We start from the raw sequence: 18,332 nt of genomic DNA, 5'->3' as shown, positions 1-18,332 counted from the left end.
ATGTTTAAATTAGATATCACTTGAAATTATTTTATTATATTTCCAGTAAAAAAAAAAGTATTTATTTTATTTGTATGAATACACTGTAGCTGTCTGTCTTCAGACAGACCAGAAGAGGTCATTGGATCCCATTGCAGATGGTTGTAAGCCATAATGTGGTTGTTGGGAATTGAACTCAGGACCTCTGGAAGAGCAGTCAGTGCTCTTAACCACTGAGCCATTTCTCCAGCCCATGTTGGTCTTTTCTTAACCCCAGCTGATTAATCTTCAGTCCCATTTAACCAGAATGGCAGAACCTTAAATCAAAACAGCAAGCAGTCCTGAAAGAGTCTTTAAACTTCCCTCTGAAACATCACAAGCCAGGCCTCCATCTTCTGCAATACTCTCAGCAATCTTATCTTCCAAGCTTCTGAAAACATTCCAATGAGTTCTTAACACTGAATGACTTTTCTAGCCCACAGTTCCAAAGTCCTTCCACAATCTTCTCAAAAAACATGGTCAGGTCTGTCACGGTAGTACCCCACTAGGATGATACCAGCTTCTCTTAGGGTTTTTATTGCTGTAATGAAAACACCGTGACCAGAAACTACAGTGTCGTACACCTTTAGTCCCAGCACTCAGGAGGCTGTGGCTGGCAGGTGTTCAAGGTCAGCCTGGTCTACATAGCGAGTTCCAGGACAGTCAGGGGCAAGCAAGCAAGAAAGAAAGCTGGTCACGGATCTTAGCACAGGTGGCAGAGGCAGGCAGATCTCTGTGACTATTAGGCCAGTATGGTCCACAGAATGAGTTCCAGGACAGACAAGACAAGACTCTTATACAGAAGAACCCTGTTTGGAAAACAAAACAACAACAACAACAAAAAAAAACAACCCACCCCGCACAAAAAAAGGAGGAGCGACTTGGGTACCCATTGTTAATATAGTTAAGATGAATATCACTCTACCTTCCTGACCCGTCCTACAACCAATTTTAAGTTTATCCTTGACTAGCTTACAAATAAATGAGACACAGACTATGGTTATTTTATTTGGCTTTGATAAGTACTGAGGGGTAATCCCTAATCTCCTTTTCTAACTGCTGGCTTGGCTGTCTCCCCACTGGTGTACCCCAGATACTTGCTGCTTCTCCTGGCCACTTGCTCATGGTCCATCGACCCTCCTTTCATTCTTCGTACCTTCTCCTCCTGGTATCTCCTCTCTCTTCCCCACCCCCAACCAGGTACATCAAAATCCGCCCACTTCTAATCCCTCCAGTGATTGGCTGTAGCCAATTTTATTTAACCAACAATTTTACACCCCCTTAGGTGGAAAGACAGATCTCTGTGAAGCCAGCCTGGTCTACATAATGAGTTCCAGGCCAGTCAAAGCTACATAGTTGTGGGACCCGCACATAGTGAGACCTTATCACAACAACAACAACAACAACAACAACTGTAATGACAATTTTGGAAGTTTGGTTTCTTTAACAAACAAACACCCCACAGAAATATTATAAGAATATATTTTCATTTTAATCCCAGGTATGGGATATGGGGCTGTGTCAGATTATCCACAGCAGCTGATTTGCCTCATGCTCTGTTTTTTTTTTTTTTTTTTTTTTTTTTTTTTTTTTTTTTTTTGTGTGTGTGTGTGTGTGTGTGTGTGTGTGTCTAGGGTAGGGTAGGAAATGACAAAATTTTGCCAGGTACAGATAGTTTCTTTGGTCATGTGACATTTGGAATTCTGGGAACTTTTTAGAAGTTATATAAATACTAGGGTCCAGAGAGCCAGGGTGGGTTGTTGGTGAGGAGTTGTTGGTTGGTGTTGATTACCTTGATTTTTTTTTTTTAAGTAGTCATGCACAAAAAAGAAGAAACTGGATATCCTGATGGTAAAGATCAAACTTGGCCCAAGGAAGTCAATATTTTTAATCAGCAGGAAATAGATTAATGATAATGTCACCCCCTTTTTGACCCCTAACTTGACTCAGATTTTTTTCCTTTCCTCTCTATCCTTTTTTTTTCTTCCTCTTATCTAGTGTTAGGGGGTTGAAAGGATAAAAGAAAAGGCATAGAGAAGGGTGGAAGAAAGAGGAACTCACAAAGTAGCAAAAGACTGGCTATATTGAACAAACAAACAAAAAACAATATTTAGATGTCTTTATTCCTATCAGTGTGTTTTGCATGTCTATGTACCACATATATGCCTGGTAGAGAGAGTGCCAGAGCTCCTGAGCTGGAGTTATAGATGGTTATGAGTCACTACCTAGATACTGGAACTGAGTTTCGGCCCTCTGAAATGCCAACAAGGAGCCTTTAATTGATGAACCATCTTTCCAGTCCCCATAGATGATTTAAAAAAAATAAATAAAATTCTATTGCCTAGAACTTTAAGTGTAGTATACAACACCAAAACCCAAAATACCTAACACCCAGTTTACTGACATTAAATGCTCCCCACTAAGGAAAGTGTAGAGCCAAGTTGTCTTTAGTTAGACTTCCTTATTTACTTGTTTTTTTTTTTCTTTTGTTTTGTTTTTTTAGGTTTTTTTTTGGGGGGGGTTGGTTTTTCGAGATTTTTAGGTTTTTCGAGACAGGGTTTCCTCTGTATAGTCCTGGCTGTCCTGGAACTCACTCTGTAGACCAGGCTGGCCTCAACTCAGAAATCCGCCTGCCTCTGCCTCCCAAGTGCTGGGATTAAAGGCGTGCGAAACAAGGTTTCTCCGTGTAGCCCTGACTGTCCTAGAACTCACTCTGTAAACCAGGCTAGCCTTGTTGTCAGAGATCTACCTGCCTCTGCTCCCAAGTGCTGGTTCTAAAGGTGAGTGCCACCACCACCCAGCTTTATTTATTTTTAAAAAAATACTTGCCTGTTGAATTAGCATACTTATTAAACATAAGACCATCTTGAGTCCCAAGTACTGTGTTTCTCCAAGCATTTCCTCTTTATTGAGTTAGATAATGGAGGAGGGGTGAGAGAAAAAAGTCTGTGTACAAACAGAAAGGTCAGACACCCAGGATGCTGTCAAACAGAAAGGATACCTTCATCCAAAGCTCTGAAAGCAAAAGAAAAGGTATCCAACACATCCATCCTACACCGCCATCCCAGAATCAAAAAACTGCCCCTCAACTGAATCACAGATGCTGATGTCCTGGAAAGAACATTCCCCTAAGGCAGTGCCAGGCTGCTGGACACTGGGAGATCACGTTTGTACTGGATGCTGCTCTGGGGTACTCCTCTGGAGAATGGTGGATTTTCCCAGGCTTTGGTGGCTAACTAGCGAGACTGTTTCCAAACACTAAAAGGAAAAGATTAGATGAGAAGGAAGAAAGACAGGAAGGAAGGAGGGAAGGAAGGAAGGAAGGAAGGAAGGAAGGAAGGAAGGAAGGAAGGAAGGGAGGGAGGAAAGTGTCTTGTCCTTGGGGGCCCCACTTTGAGCACTGTAATTGAACTGTGAAAAAAAAGTCAACATCATTCTGACCTCAAAAGGAATAAGAGAGAGTTTATTCCAGAGACAAACATAATGACCATGGCCAGGGAACACAGATTGAGTTTATTCTAAACGCCATGGTTGGAAGTGTTCAATATGATAACAATTCTATAAAGGTTTTATAGAAATAGAACAAAGTATGCCAGGCGGTGGTGGCACATGCCTTTCATCCCAGCACTTGGGAGGCAGAAGCAGGTGGATTTCTGAGTTTGAGGCCAGCCTGGTCTACAGAGTGAGTTCCAGGACAGTCAGGGCTACACAGAGAAACCCTGTCTCACACAAAAAAAAAAAAAAAAAAAAAAAAAAAAAAAGAACAAAGTAAAGCCATAAGTCAAGGCCTCTTTTGGTATTTTTGTTGTTGTTTTGGCATTACAGGCATGTGCCATCACGCCTGGTCCTAATACTTTTAAAATAAATTGGTGAAAATCCTTGGTAGCAGGTTCCATCTAAGAGAGAAACCTCTTTAAAAAGGCCTGGAATGTTTTCTGATGACATTCTTAAGCCTTTGATTGGTGGGGCTGTTCCCGCATTGCATAGGGATTTACCTAACAGTCACAAGGTCATTCATAGATATCTATAATGAGTGCGTCCTGATAGCTCGGCAGCGTTTGGCTCTGGACCTGCAACCTTCCAACCGTCCACAAACACTGATATATCTAATCGGTTCATCTTAGAATGTTCAGTGCAGGAGCAGCTTTTCTGCTGGAAGTCTCAGGTGACAGTGCAAGCTCCTAGGTAGGAAAATGTTCTTTTACTGTGGTCTTCAATCTATCTTTCAATCATTTAAATACTTCTATTTTTTATTTTTGTCAGAGACAGGGTTTCTTTGTGTAGCCCGGGCTGTCCTGAGACTCTCTCAGGATGGCCTTGAACTTAGAGATCTGCCTGTCTCTGTCTGCCAGATGCTGAGATCAAAAGCATGTGCTACCACTGTCCAGCTAAATCGTTTATTATTTTACCTTTTCCTTTATTCTTTCTTTCTTTCTTTCTTTCTTTTTTTCTTTTTGAAAAGATATTTTTTAAATTAGTTAAATAGTATAACAGAAAACCTCAATTCACTAATACAAATAGTTAAAAATAAGTCAAGTAACTTGCTAACCCAAGGCCGTCACAGAAAATACAGAGAAACAAAAGTCAGTTGAGTGCTCCAAAGATCCACCGGCTGTAAAAAATAGAAAAAGTGCCCAAGAGTAAATTCTTTAAGAACAAGAACATTATTAAAACACCCATCTGTTCCTGTGATGTTTTAGCCTTCTCTAGAAAACTCCCACCGAAGGGCCCAACGACTTGCTAATTAAATTCTGCCAAGTGGTGAGCTGGCTCAGATAAACATTCACACTAGGTCCCAAGACCACAGGAACCAGGGACAGTTCTCGTGAGATCTGCTTACACACATTACAGATGTTTGAAACAGCCAATTGTATATGACTGTGCCACAACCCCTTTCCTCCCCCGCCCCCCCCAGCCTTTACCTTTAAAAACCCTAAGCTGTTAGATCTCAGGGTCGATTCTTCTGTATCCTATGTGAGACACGTTTAGACCCGAAGCTTCGTATATTAAAAAGAACCTGACTTATGTTATTACAACAAGCTGGTCTCAAGAGTGTCTTTGGGGTAGCGTCGTACCTGAGTCTATTTTTAGTTCTGGAGAGTCTTTTACTTTCTTTTTTTCTTTCTTTCTCTCTCTCTCTCTCTTTCTTTCTTTCTTTTTTTTTTTTTTTTTTTTGAGACAAGGTTTCACTGTACATCCCTATCTGGCCTGAAAGTCTATGTAGCCCAGGCTGGCCCCACAGAGATCTGTCAGCCTCTGCCTCTTGAAATTGCTAGAATTAAAAGTGTACAGAGACCCCCACCCCTGCCCCCAGACAGTGTCCTTTGTGTCCCAGGTTGGCTTTAAACCCTCTCAGCTTGGACTCTCGGTCTTCCTGCCTCTGTCTTCCAAGTGCTGGGATTGCTGCTGTGTACCACAAACTCAGCTTCTCAGCAATGTTTCGTGTGTTTAGTTTTGATTCTGTAACTTAGTCAGAACCTTCCTTCCTTTCCTTCCCTCCTAACCCTCTCATACTCCTTCCCCGCTCTCTTTCAAACTCTTTTGCCTCCTTTTCCATGATTTAATAATCATGCATATGTATATTTGTACATACATTTTATTTTATTTTATTTTATTTTTTTTATTTATATGGGTACACTGTCTTTAGACACACCAGAAGAGGGCATCAGGTCCCGCTATAGACAGTTGTGAAACCACCATGTGGTTGCTGGGAATTGAACTCAGGACCTTTGGAAGAACAGTTAATGCTCTTAACCACTGAGCCATCTCTCTAGCCCTGTACATACATTTTAATTCCTAAACATATATAACCTGTTGTGTCCAGTCCACATTTTGTATGTATGTTTGTAGGTTAACCGTATTGAACTGGACAACTGACTAGTTTGCTCATTCCTGGGGAGGTCCACCCCTCCCTCCTCCAGCTTTCCTCAGTTGCCTGATGTTCTTTGTGTATGGTTGAGGTCTTGCGTGGTTTTCCCTGTTCAATTTGGCATATTTGCTGGTGTCCTTGCTCAGTTTACATTTGGTTGATCACATTGGTGGGACTTTATGGATATAGCTTCTGATGTTGCCAGGAGATATAAGCCCACAGCAAACTTCCTGCTCCTCCGGCTCTTACAATCCTTCCATTCTCACTTCTACAGTGCTCCCTAAGCCCGGGTGCAGGAGTGTTTTGAACACGTATCCATTGGCATTGGACTCCACAAGGCTGCATTTTGATTGGTGGTATTTTCTGTAATGGTCTCTGTTGCAAAGAGAAGTTTCCTTTTGTAGGGGTGAAGACAATGCTTTTCTGAGTAAAAGCCTACGAGAACACTTGCCTAGCATGTCCCCAAGCTCTGGGTTCAACTCCCAGGACAAAGCCTTGGGCTCAGGTCTCTCCTCATCAAAGACCTGTCTTAGGTGTTCTCTCTGCATGTTGGTTTTGAAGAACTTGTTACATGGTACACATATCCTGTTCACTATTTTAAAGTACATTGGCGGGGGGGGGGGGGGGCACAGACAGAGAGAGGAGATGTGTGTGTGTGTGTGTGTATTTAGGTGTGAGGACAACTTACGGGAACTGAGTCTTTTCTTTCACTATGTGGCTTCCAGGGATTGAACTCAGGTCTTCAGACTTCATGGGAAGTAGCTGCTGAGCCGCTCACCCTCCCCACCTCTAGGCAGACTGTGTGTTTCTCGAGCACAGGGATCACATTGTGTTCTTGGTGTCCTCCAAAGTCCTGGCTTGGCACACTGGTTCACCTTGAGCATTAGGTTGTACTTCCTTGCCAATCTACAGGCCAAGTAACATGAGTTATAGTAAGATCTTTCCACAGTCACACCTAGCGGCTGAGGCTGTTGGGGAGAAGCCCTTGTCTGTGGCACTCCGCCCATCTCTGAATGTTTTACCTAACATCCCTACACCTCTTCCGCCCAAGTATGTTCACCTTTTCCTTTCCAAAATGATCACCCCACACTTTCTCCTGTCTTGTGACTGCCACACTCTTCCCTCTTCTCCTCCCTCTTCCTCTTCCTCCTCCCTCTCTTAGCTGAAGAGCTTGCCAGTTCCTTTCTGTAGAAAACAGATGCTGTGCTGTGCTGGTAAACTAACTACAAAGGACCTATTGGTAGGTTTGCCAGCATTTGCTGTGTGTTAGAAATGCACACCCACACTGCAGCCAGGTATGGTGCCATAGGTGTTTAATCTCAGTACTCTGGAGGCTGAGGCAGGTGAATCTCTGTGAGTTGGAGGTCAGACTGTTCTGCCTGCAGAGTTCCAGCACAGCCAAGGCTACAACAGAGAAACGCTGCCTTGAAAAAAAAATCCAAAAAGAAATAAAGAAGGAAAAGAAAAAGAAATTCAAACAGCTTGCCAGTTTCAAGCTACCTATAGAAGTTAATTTTCTGATTGAGCCAAATCTAGCACACTTTTGAGATAACAGCTTTCTTATCAAGTAGAGTAGCATCTATAGAGTGGAAATGATCAGAATTCTACTTTTGGACCAGACCTTCCAAATGAACTCCAACTGTACTCTTAACATCTGCCTCAAATGTCTATCTAATGTTTCCATTCTGTGTGTAGCTCTGAAAATTTACGCTGAACTGAGTTCAATCCCCAGTACCATCATCACACTGATGCTGGATGCTGCTCTGGGGTACTCCTTCTCCGGTGAACGGTGGATTTTCCCAGGCCTTGGTGGCTAACTAGGGAGATGTTTCCAAACATTGTAAGGACGAGGAGTGGAGGGGAAGGAAGGAAGGGAGGGAGGGAGGGAGGGAGGGAGGGAGGGAGGGAGGGAGGGAGGGAGGTGCGTGCATAATAGCTCAGCAATGGTGGTGCATGCTTTAATCCCAGCACTTGGGAGACAGAGGCTCTGAGTTGGATGTCAGCCTAGATCCCTGTCCTTCCATGTCTATCCAACTTGAAACGGCCCTGTGGTACTTTCCTAAAAATCTTGCTTTTAATATATTCACATATTGGCAGGGTTTTGCTATCTAGCCGCTAGGCTTGACCTCTTTCTGTCTCAGCCCACCTAAGTACGAAGTACTCCTCCCAGGCACCACCTCAATCATTTTGTTTGTTTGTATGTATGTATGTTTGTATGTATGTATGCATGTATGTATGTATACGTCTCTTGTTTTCACTACTGAATATTTACTTGTTAATTCTCTTGTGCCTTTATTTCTAGTCTGCCTCTAGGACACTAAACTCACAGTGAGCCAGAATCTATGTTTTTGTTAAAAGTTTGTGCTGCCTCTTGATGGGGTGACATAGTGCTTTATGAATTAAAAAGGAAAATCTCGACAGTTTGTATGCAAGGGATGCCTCTTAGTGGATGTTCTGATTGAAGTAGTTCTGATTGAGGAGGGAATTGATTCTGGAGAGAATGGGATGGTTTTGCAAATTTGTAACTTAAATTTACAGTTTCAAATTGTTGGCAATTTTTTTGTTTTAAATGTATGTCTTTTTATTGTTTAAATTCAATGTAATTTAGCAAAACAATATTAGCATTAAATGAATGAGCAATTTTCAGCAAAAGACAAACAAGTTATGTAAAAAGAATTTTGTAGCCTTCTACCAGCAGAGGGGGTATAGCTCAGTGGTAGAGCATTTGACTGCAGATCAAGAGGTCCCCGGTTCAAATCCGGGTGCCCCCTGGCAGATATGCCTGTTTTTCCTATGAGAATTCATGTTTCTCCACTCAACTATTTCCAAATCCAAACTCTACTACTCTCCCAATTTTCCCCATTTGACTGCTTCCGGTACTCCAGAATGAGCATCCAGGAAGGAGTAAGGAGCTGTCTCTTCTAACAAAATGGCAAGTGAGGTATGGAACAAGGAACACTTTTTACCTAGTTTGTATCCTGATCCAAAAAACTATGGATAAATCCAGAAACACTGTGTATATACTTGCCTATTTTAAGATGTTACAGCCAGGTGTTGTAGTATATGCCTGTTAATCTTAGCACTTGGAAGGAGGCAGGAGGATCAGAGTCCAAGAGAGTTTAAGATTAGCCTTGGCCTAAATGTCAAAACTGAGGCCATCCTGGGCTACATGACGCTGTGTATGTGGGGGTGGGGTGGGGGTAGAGGTGGGGGAAGACACGGTCTAAAGATACAAAAACCAGTGTCTTCTCTGAGAAGTTGAGACCTGAGAAGGTACAAGTTCAAGGCCTAGCGTCTGGAAATGGAGACTCGCTGCTCCGGAATTTCTGTGCTTTGCCCTGAAGCTCCGCTCTGTCCCCTTCCTTGTTCCGCTCAGCAGAGAGCAGTAATGGGAACTGGGAGGGAATGCATGAGAATATTCCCCTGGGGTCCTGGGATGACACAACCAGATTCCGTCTTTAAAATATCACAGCCACACCCTGACCCAGGCAGCGTGCCTCTCTCTGTCTCTTTTCTTTTTCCTTTTTTTGGGCAAAACCTAGCTGAGGGGGCCGCCCTTGCTTCCTTGTTCATTCTTAAGAGAGTTCTTCCAGACCAGATACCCTAAAGCCATACACTCAGCGGCTAGATACCTGTCCCCTGTCGAGGATTTGAAACTTGATAGCGTTGTGGTAACAGTCCAGTGATCCTCAAAGAGTGGTCCTTGGGTCCTTGAGTGATTTACTTGAAAAATCCGCCGAAGAGCTAACTGCCAAGGCCTTCCTTAGGATCTACACACTCGGAAACTAAGGATGTTTTAATGAACCCTCCAGGCCACTCTAGAACACGCACAAGTGTGAACACCACTATATTACTTTACATTACTTGGCTTTGGGGTCCTTGTCCTTTTGCACAGAAGGGAGTAAATGAGTGCTCATCGGCTGGTTTCACGTTCTCGAAGCGCTTTTACTCGGTCCATGTCACCAAGCAACAAGGAAGCGTGTGAAGAATATAGAATAATAAGGAACGCAGAATGAAACGAAAATAAAAAAGAAAGCTTAGGTTGGAGAAGGGCTATGCCCACGAGTTTCCTTTTTTTTTCCCCCATCCTTAACCCTCACGGGACACACAATGCCAACCTGGGGAGTGACCTTGGCTTCTGAACCCAAAGTGTGGAACTATCCAATTCAAATTCACAAGGGTACCATGGGCAGAAATCTGGCGCCAGTCAAATGAGGTCGCACAACTTCTGCTTGGTACGCGGCAAAACGAAGGCTTTTCTGCTCAGATTGTAAAAAGAGGCGTGGATTTTATATTTTTACCTGTTTTAACTCAGGGTCGAATCAAGATCACATTTGTAGTGAAATGTAATTTTATTGTCATTGAAATGACGAAAAGACTCTGAGGGGGCACCCGGATTTGAACCAGGGACCTCTTGATCTGCAGTCAAATGCTCTACCACTGAGCTATACCCCCGCACCGCCACGTTGCATGAAGCAATCGCTTTTCAGTATTAAGACGCTGTTGCAGCTACTACACAGGTAGAATAAAAGCAAGAGAAAAGAATGAAAGAGCAAAGGCGGCCAAGCTGAAAGCTGAGGGTGCCGGGATCCGAAGAACCCGTAGGAAAGCAGCAGCGCAGAGGCGCGGGGAGGGTGAACGTCCAGAGGTGCTGAGTCCAAAGGGAAAGGGACAGGTAATACGGTGGGAGAGGATGTGTGCGGGAAGAGAGCTAGCTGGGGGACGGGGCGGGGCAGGGGGTGGTTTCCCTGTAGGTTGACACCGGGGACCCACGGGTTTAAGGAAAGTCCCCGAGTCTGGAGAATCTGTACTACCCCCACCCTCGTTGGGTGCGTGGGGTTGACCTCCCGTGGGAAATCGTGCTCTGCCACAGTCGCGTCTGTTTCTCCAGCGCGGGAAGGGCTATGGCCCGGGCCGGTCCTCGATCGGGGAGCCCAGGGACACATGCACCCCAAGAGCTCAGGGGCTCCAGCACCCCTGTCCCGCAGTCATCCCTGGAACCCGCCCCCACGCAGCCCCACGTCGCCCGGGGAGCGCGCCTGGTCGCGCGCGCCTCTTTCCGCGCCCGAGGCGCGTCCCCGCCCCAGCCAGTGCAGCCCCTCCTCCCCACTGTGTTTATTAGGGGAAGGAGGGCGGAGGCGGAGGCCAGTTCCCCAGTTCCAGTCGCCGTCGCCTGCACAGTTGCAGCCGCCGCCTCCCACCAGCTCGCCCAAGGAAAAGGGAACGCGCGCGAGCACGGGCGTCCCCGCCCCAGTCTTTCCCCGGAACCATGAACCCTAACTGTGCCCGGTGCGGCAAGATCGTGTACCCCACGGAGAAGGTGAACTGTCTGGATAAGGTGAGCTCGAGTACCGGGCGCCGCGAGCTAGCCAGTGCAGCTTGCAATCGGGAGAGGGAAGAGGGGCTGGGTCTTTGCGGGCTCTTCCCTGCGATCCCCAGAGCAGAGAAGGAAGGCGGGAGGCGACTTGGGGTGTGGGGACAGACCCCAGGCTGGAACCTGGGAGGTCTAGGGCGAGGTGGTGGGGAGCCACCTCTGGAGAAGGGTGGGCTCTCTGTGCATCCGGGTTGGGAGGGCTGGAAGGGCGGGAGAGCAGCAGGGAACCAGGTTCCCCCCCGGTGTGTGCAGGAGGTTAGAGGTGCAGTCCCGCCCCCCAGGCCGGGAGTGCGCGAGGAGACGGCCGCTCCCTTTCCCCGCGGCGGCCAGCGCCAAGTAGGCGGAAGCGCGGGGCGCTGGGGGAGGGGGCGGCGGGGGCGGGGCGGAGGCTGGGGCCGGCGCTACCCGCCCGGCTTGGGCTGCTGGTAGCCTGGCTTCCTGGCTTGTAAGCTGCGTCGGCTCCTTCGTCCAGCGAGTGTCAATTGTGGTGAAAGGGATTTAGGGGCAGCACCGGAATCTCATTGCGAGACCCTCTCTTTTGAACGACCTGCTGGTCCCCTCCTTGCTGGTTTTATGGTTGGGGAACCCGTAGACCTCCTTCATAGCTTTCCCAACCCCCAATTCAAATTGCAAGCCACTCCGGGTGTTGGGCTGCCCAGTCGGAGCTGGGAGGGGTGGGGAGTGGGGAGGACGCTTCTTGGAGATCTGAAATTGTGCTCAGCTTAGAGAACAAAGAGCTAACTTTTCAGAGCTGTTTTCTCCGATGGAGGGTGGGATTGGCCGAGTTCTGGGGAAGCAGAGGAAAAGGAGTTTTTTAAGAAGAGAGAGAGGGTAACCTTCTGGAAATTAGCTGGCCCCTAGGGCTCTTACGCATCCCCCGGCCCAAGCCGGACCCGATCATCTGTTTGACATTACACTTTTGCAAGGGGGACTGAAGAGTAGATCTGGGTGTTTCCGGTACAGTTTGAGATGGGACCCTCCTGGCTTTCTGTGAACCCTCCTAAAATCTAAGGCAACCCGTCTCTTCTCTGTGTCTCCTCTGCAGGGAAGCCTTTTGGTTCCTCATAGATAAGTTGTACCCAGCTCTCCAAACTGGATCTGAGATTACCTACTCCCACCTTGATGGCTGAATTGGCCAGAGGCAGGCGCCTGAAAGAGGCCATCTAGTTTTGTTGGAAATGGATACTTTGTTGGATACTTTGTCTCTCCTTTCCGGGCTACGGTTACTTCCTTCTTAGGAACCTTTGGACCCCCCCCCACACACACACACACCCTCCGCCCCAGTCCAGGTCAGGAGGTGGGGACTTGTGGTTTTGAAACATTTGAAGTTTTTCCTGAGGAAAGAGACATTGGGGCTTGGCTGGGTACCAGGCTAGGAGGAGCTTAAGGAAAGGTGCTGGTCTGCCCAGTCACTGTACCAGCCTCCGGAGGGTAGGACTTGTGCTTGGAACTCCTAGATGGAGACCCCCCCACCCCTCCCAAAAAGAAACCCTGTCCTTACATGAGTCTTTGTCGTCCCTGGAATCAGATATTTTGACCCCTGCATTTGCAGCGCCCTGGGCCAACAAGTGAGCTCTCTGTATGGTCTCCAGTAGTGAACGGGGAGGGGCAATGAATGACGGAAGCATTGCTAGCTTGGGGAGTGGGAGACTTGGTCCTAATTCCAGGTCTGTGCCCATCAACTTTATGAATGGTTCTGGGCCTCAGTATTCCCTGTCTGTCACCAGATGGGTACAGATGATGTCATTGCCTTCGAGGTGGACAGTGTAGGTACTGTGGTCAAGGCTGGTCTTTCCTCACTTTTCTGTCCAGCACTTAACCCACTCACTCTCCTTGTAAAGACCTTCAGTGCTATGTGTCACGGTCAAGGGGATGGGGATTTTCTGTGATAATTCGTCCTCGCTAGAGGAGGATATTCAGGTCGAGGTTGCCCTGGGAAGTGGGAGTGGGTGATTTCTTCCTGATTTTAGAACTCCCCCTAGCGGAAGTGGCCCTGGAGAGACAGCTGCCTTCCATACCCCTCCCCCACCCAGGCTGGAAAATCCAGGTATTCTGTCTCATCCTTCCATGCCCTGCAGGCAATAGGAAGTTAGAACTGGAAGCCTGGAGAATGCTGGGCAGAAATCTGGGTGTGGGTAAAGTTCAGTTCCATAGGCATGGTTGCTACCCAACTTTCTAAGGTTTCTCCTCAGTCAGGGAGAATCATCTTAGACTGGCCTGATTCCCTTCAATCCCCTATGGCATGCAGCCTGAAGCATGGCTAGAATGTAAGCTGTTCTTAAGGTTCAGTCTTTTCTCCTGCCTGAACCTTATCTCTCAAAGGCATAAGTGGGTAAACCTTGTCACCAATGAAGGCCACTCTGTCCCCAATCTAGTACCAGCGTGCTCTGTCTGCTGGATAAATATGCAGTGCTGATGACAGTGTTTGAGGAAGGAGGTTGAGGTTTGTTTCCCTAGAGAGTTTCTGGGATTAGAGCAGGAAAGAGAAACAGGGTGACCTCATTCATTTAACAAATATTTATTGAACACTTACTTTGTATCCAGAGACCTACACTGTTGAGAATCTTGCCACATCTTTCTCTCCCTTTCTCCCTCAGCTTCTAAAAACAAGTGGAGAAGGTCAGGAAGGCTAGGGGCTTGGTCCAAGGCCAGTTGCTTTGAAATGTCCAGTTGCAGAGGGCCTCCTGTCCTGAATGACTCTGTGGATGTCCTCTCTTCCCTCAAGGGAACAAAGTCTGTGTAGCTGGGAATAACATTTTTGTTATTTGTTATTTGTTGTTGTTTGTTTTATTTTATATGTATGGATGTTTGCCTACATGTGTGTCTGGTCTGTGCACCATGTGTGTGCCTGGTATCTGAGAAGGCCAGAAGTGTTGGCTCTCCTGGGACTGGAGTTACAAAGTACTGAGAACCTCCATGTGGGTTCTGGGAATGGAACCAGGATCCTCTGGAAGAGAGGCTTTTTCTCTTAACCACTGATCTGTCGTTCCAGTGCTCCAACCCGCCCCCCAATTCCTACCCTCCGGTTTTTGTTGTTGTTAAAAGTTTAGAATACCCTGTAATCACTTCAGGATCACCCATTCATATTAAGTTATTACTTACTTCAGTGTACTGAGCTGACCAGCCTCACAGTCCAGAAGGGATAGCTCCAGTAACCAATGAGCCCTGTAAGCAAGTGTGTCCAGCCTTTTGACATTGGGGCATGACACTGTCATCTTCTAAATTCTCTATAGAGAAATAATACAATCACATGGTTCAAATTGCCCCTCCCCCCCAATTTTTTTTCTTAAAATATTTTAAGTAAGTTCCAATTTTGTAATATTGGGCTCTGCTCTGGCCGTACGCAGTCCCTGACTTTGGTTGGGAATATGCCTGCCTGGAACAGGAGTCTGACGGATGGGACGGCCCCCTCCTTTTAGCCAAGTTTTGTCTTTTTTTAAAATCCTCCTACTACCTCAGCTTCCTAAGTGCTGGGATTATAGTCATATGTCACTATGACTTACAAAGTGTTTTTTTTTTTAATTTTTTGAAACAGTGTCTTGTCTAGCCCAAGTTATTTTTGAATTCCTGATCCTCTCTTACTAACGCTTCCCAACTGCTGGGTTGGCGGATGAGCTCTGGCACCACAGCCAGTTTTGCCTTGCTGAGGATTGAACCCGGGGTTTTGTCCTTGCCTGTTAGTCAGAGCCCTTTATCAACTAAGCTACTGTCCCAGCTTCTACAATTCTGGCTCTTTAAGTCTTCTGCTGAAATATTTGCACAAAAAAAAAAAATTTTTTTTTTTTTTTAATTTATAATGTCTTTTCCAAAAGTGGATCCTACTCAGGCAGCATGGTGGTATATATCTTTAATCCCTGCATTTGGGAGGCAGAGGCAGGAGGATCATTGAGTTTGAGGCCAGTAGCCTGGGCTACAGAGATAGTGTATTTCTAGGCCAGCCAGAATTACATAATGAAACCCCTTGTGTGTGTGTGTGTGTGTGTGTGTGTGTGTGTGTGTGTGTGTGGTAGTGGTGGGGAACGGTGTCCCACCCTTCCTCATCCTGTCTGGAGGAATGTGTTGGGCCTGGGATCTTGAGGCCTGTAGCTCTAGGGAGCTTCAGGTTACTAGAAAGGAATTGTGGAAGTGTGTGGGCTACTTGGCCTTTCTAAGCTGGAGGCCCGGAGTTAGGTTGATAACCTGGGTCAGGGTGGTGCTGGTGTTGACCTTAAAGAAGGGACAAACCCTGACTCTAGGCTACAGGAAGGGAGGTGTCCCATACTCCAGCCCTGAGTCACTGCCACTCTAGGGAGCAGGTGACAGGCTGTAGGTTCAGAGACCTGAATGAAGCTCCTCTCCCTAGAGCCACAGAGTCTGTCTGGCTCAAGTGAGTCGGATCCTTGTGGGGCTTCTATCTCCACTGGCTTGTTTGTCTTTCTGCAGTATCTGTTTTCCAAAGTGCATTTCAGGCAGGTGGAGGAAGGGTGGTCGTCCTTGAGGACGTGGGATCTGCCTGAGCAGCTTAACCTGTGACAAGGGAATTCGAGCTGCACGCCTTCAGGTGTGGTTTGCTTCCTCAGTCACAAGTCCTAGGAGTGCATTCCTGTCCTGGACCTTGTAAGCAGGGCCACTCTTGCTGTGAACCATAGCTCCTAGGGCCAGGGGAAGAAAGCAGACAGACCCTCTTGGGGTAGTACTATTTTCTTCTCTTAGCAGAATCCTTCCCCGATACCTGACAGAGACAGGATGAAGTTTATCTTACTTATCCTGGAGTTGGTTCACAGGCACTATTGAATGAATGACCGTTTCCTGTCCACCTGAAGGAGTGGCCTCCTGGTTCTCTTACGATCCTGAGGGTGGGTGGGTAGAGGTAATAGTTGTGGCCCCTCTATACAGATACAGAGACCTCGCTTGCTCAATTCCCAGCAGGTCCACAACCCATTCTGGTTTCCGTTATTCTGCCCTTGACTGAGGACCGTTCTCCTCTGTCCCGGACTGATGTATCACATTGAGAACACTGGATCCCTACGGATCCCTGAGGGTAAACTGCTAACAGGAGCAACTCTCGGGGTCAGCCTCAAGTGTGGTGTGCTGAAGTCTATATATACTACCCACTTTCTCCACGTGCCTTGGCTGGAGGGTGAGGGCCTGGCCATCTGCTCGAGATCTCTTTCCTGACCCAGAGTCAATCAGGAGGTGGCCTTGGAGGTCCCTAGTCCTAGGACAGTGTATTCCTGTGAAAGTGGGTCATGGTCTGGATTCTGCAGAATGTTTTTCCTGGCAGGCCCCTGCGGGGGTGGGGGAGGCAGGGGCCCAGGCAGGGGCATGCAGGCAGAGGCTGCAGACTGGCTGGTGACAGAGTTAGGGCAATCTGCCAATGCCTCCCAGTCAGGGGAATCTATGGGGAAAGGACCACCCTGTTTTCTTCTGGGGGTTTAGATGTTGGGGTTATGTGCCATCCCCAAACAGTAAGGATTCTGGAAATTACTGGAGGTGAGAGTGGGGGTGAGGGTGGGGGTGATGGCTCTAGGATGGGTCCAGGTGGGGGTAGGGTCAAGCTCAGACTAGTCAACCCTTTACTTCCAGACTTACAGCTGGCTTTCTTCCCAAAGAGTGGTTTCCTCCCTCACCCTGTTAGCATTCCCTGTTAGACTTTTTTTTTTTTCTTTTGGGTCTCCTTGATAGGAAAAATGTCCCATTGGAGGGCGTTTGCCCCCAGAAAGAGCCCTGGTGTCTGGTTTAGAGTTCCAGTATCGGAGCTTCCTTTCTTCTGGCCCCTCTTCCAAGTGTGTCTGAAGCTCTCTTAGTTTGTGAAACATGTTTTAAAAATCACCACTTTGGGGGAGTTCCTTGACAGATAGCTGGGAATCAGTCCTACTGCTTGCTCAATCAAGCACTTTCTGAGGTCTCCCCTGGGCCCCTCTCTGGCCTCTGGCTACCTCCTTTGGGGGTCAGGAGTGTCTCTGTTGACTGCCGAGAAGCAGGCAGGTACAAGCAGTCAGAGACATCCAGTCAGCCTAGATTTTTGGAATGGAATTAGCTCACGTGGTTTCTCCGTCCTCCATCAACCCTTTGGATTAGTCTTTTTTTTTTTTTTTTTTTTAATTTGGTTTGGTTTTTCGAGACAAGGTTTCTCTGTGTAGTCCTGGCTGTCTTGGAACTCACTCTGTAGACCAGGCTGGCCTTGAACTCTCGAACTCAGAAATCCGCCTGCCTCTGCCTCCCAAGTGCTGCCCGGCAAGAAGAGGTCATCCATTACAGATGGCTGTGAGCCACCATGTGGTTGCTGAGAATCGAACTCAGGACCTCTGGAAGAGCAGTCGGTGCTCTTAACCACTGAGCCGTCTCTCCAGCCCTGGATTAGTCTTGATGGCTCAGTTTTAGAACCCCAAGTTTATTAGAGTCACCCTTCAGTCGCATATAGGCATGTTGGAGCTCAAGCTGGGCTGGGTGACTGCCTCCAGCATCCGGCACCTGCATGGAGGTGCCAGGTGCTTTCCCGGGGGTGGGGGGGTGGGGAAGGGCGGGCAGAGGATTTCTCATGAATCTTTAACAGTCCCCAGAGGATAGGCATTATTCTACAGTCCGTAGACAGGAAGTAGAATCAGATTCCCAGGCTCGGTCCTGGCAGGCTAAGGCCAAGGTCATCTCTAACTCTCTGGGTGGAGTTGTGACATAGACACACCTGTAGTTTAGCTGCTGGGCTTTGAAACAGAGCTCGCCTGCCTTCACAGGTGTCTCCCACCCTTATCCAGCTGTGGGTGGGAGAGATGAGACTAGACCAGATATAGGTGTGGCTGGGGCATGCACCAGTTCTTCTAATCCCTGGTCTCTTGAGAAATGGGAACCAACTGAGCTAGAGGAGCATCATGTGGGAAAGCGGAGAGAGAGTCATAGGCATTTAGAGGGGGCGTCAGATGGACCCTGGTCTGGGCATCTGCACCAGGGGCGAGGCTCTCTTCTGCAGGGTTGGTGGCAGAAGGACCAGCTCTTTGCATGTGCTGCTTAGCAACAGAGTGCCGCTTTGCATAAGCAATGAGGCCCATCCAGTTCTGAGCTGGAGTGGTCTGGGGAGGCGGAGCTGACCTTTCT

At 47.3% G+C, this 18,332-nt stretch overlaps 1 protein-coding gene and 2 non-coding genes across 3 annotated transcripts in view; 2 read left to right on the top strand and 1 right to left on the bottom strand.

Annotated features, from left to right (window-relative positions):
* Positions 1-8,586: 8,586 nt before the first annotated feature.
* Positions 8,587-8,658, top strand: Trnac-gca. Its single transcript has one exon. It is a non-coding gene; the product is annotated as a tRNA-Cys (tRNA).
* Positions 8,659-10,270: 1,612 nt separating this feature from the next.
* Trnac-gca lies at positions 10,271-10,342 on the bottom strand. Its single transcript has one exon. It is a non-coding gene; the product is annotated as a tRNA-Cys (tRNA).
* Positions 10,343-10,927: 585 nt separating this feature from the next.
* The window catches only part of Lasp1 (LIM and SH3 protein 1), a 39,404-nt gene continuing 31,999 nt past the window's right edge, over positions 10,928-18,332 (top strand). Inside the window, exon 1 of the mRNA XM_028755104.1 lies at positions 10,928-11,225. Coding sequence (XP_028610937.1) covers positions 11,157-11,225 — 69 coding nt within the window. The 5' untranslated portion in view covers positions 10,928-11,156. The remainder of the gene's footprint in view (positions 11,226-18,332) is intronic.

The sequence above is a fragment of the Grammomys surdaster genome, unplaced genomic scaffold (assembly GCF_004785775.1).
Source record: "Grammomys surdaster isolate TR1022 unplaced genomic scaffold, NIH_TR_1.0 126048, whole genome shotgun sequence".
NCBI lineage: Eukaryota > Metazoa > Chordata > Mammalia > Rodentia > Muridae > Grammomys > Grammomys surdaster.
The sequence above is the reverse complement of the archived record's forward strand: the minus strand, read 5'-3'. Positions and strand labels throughout refer to the sequence as shown.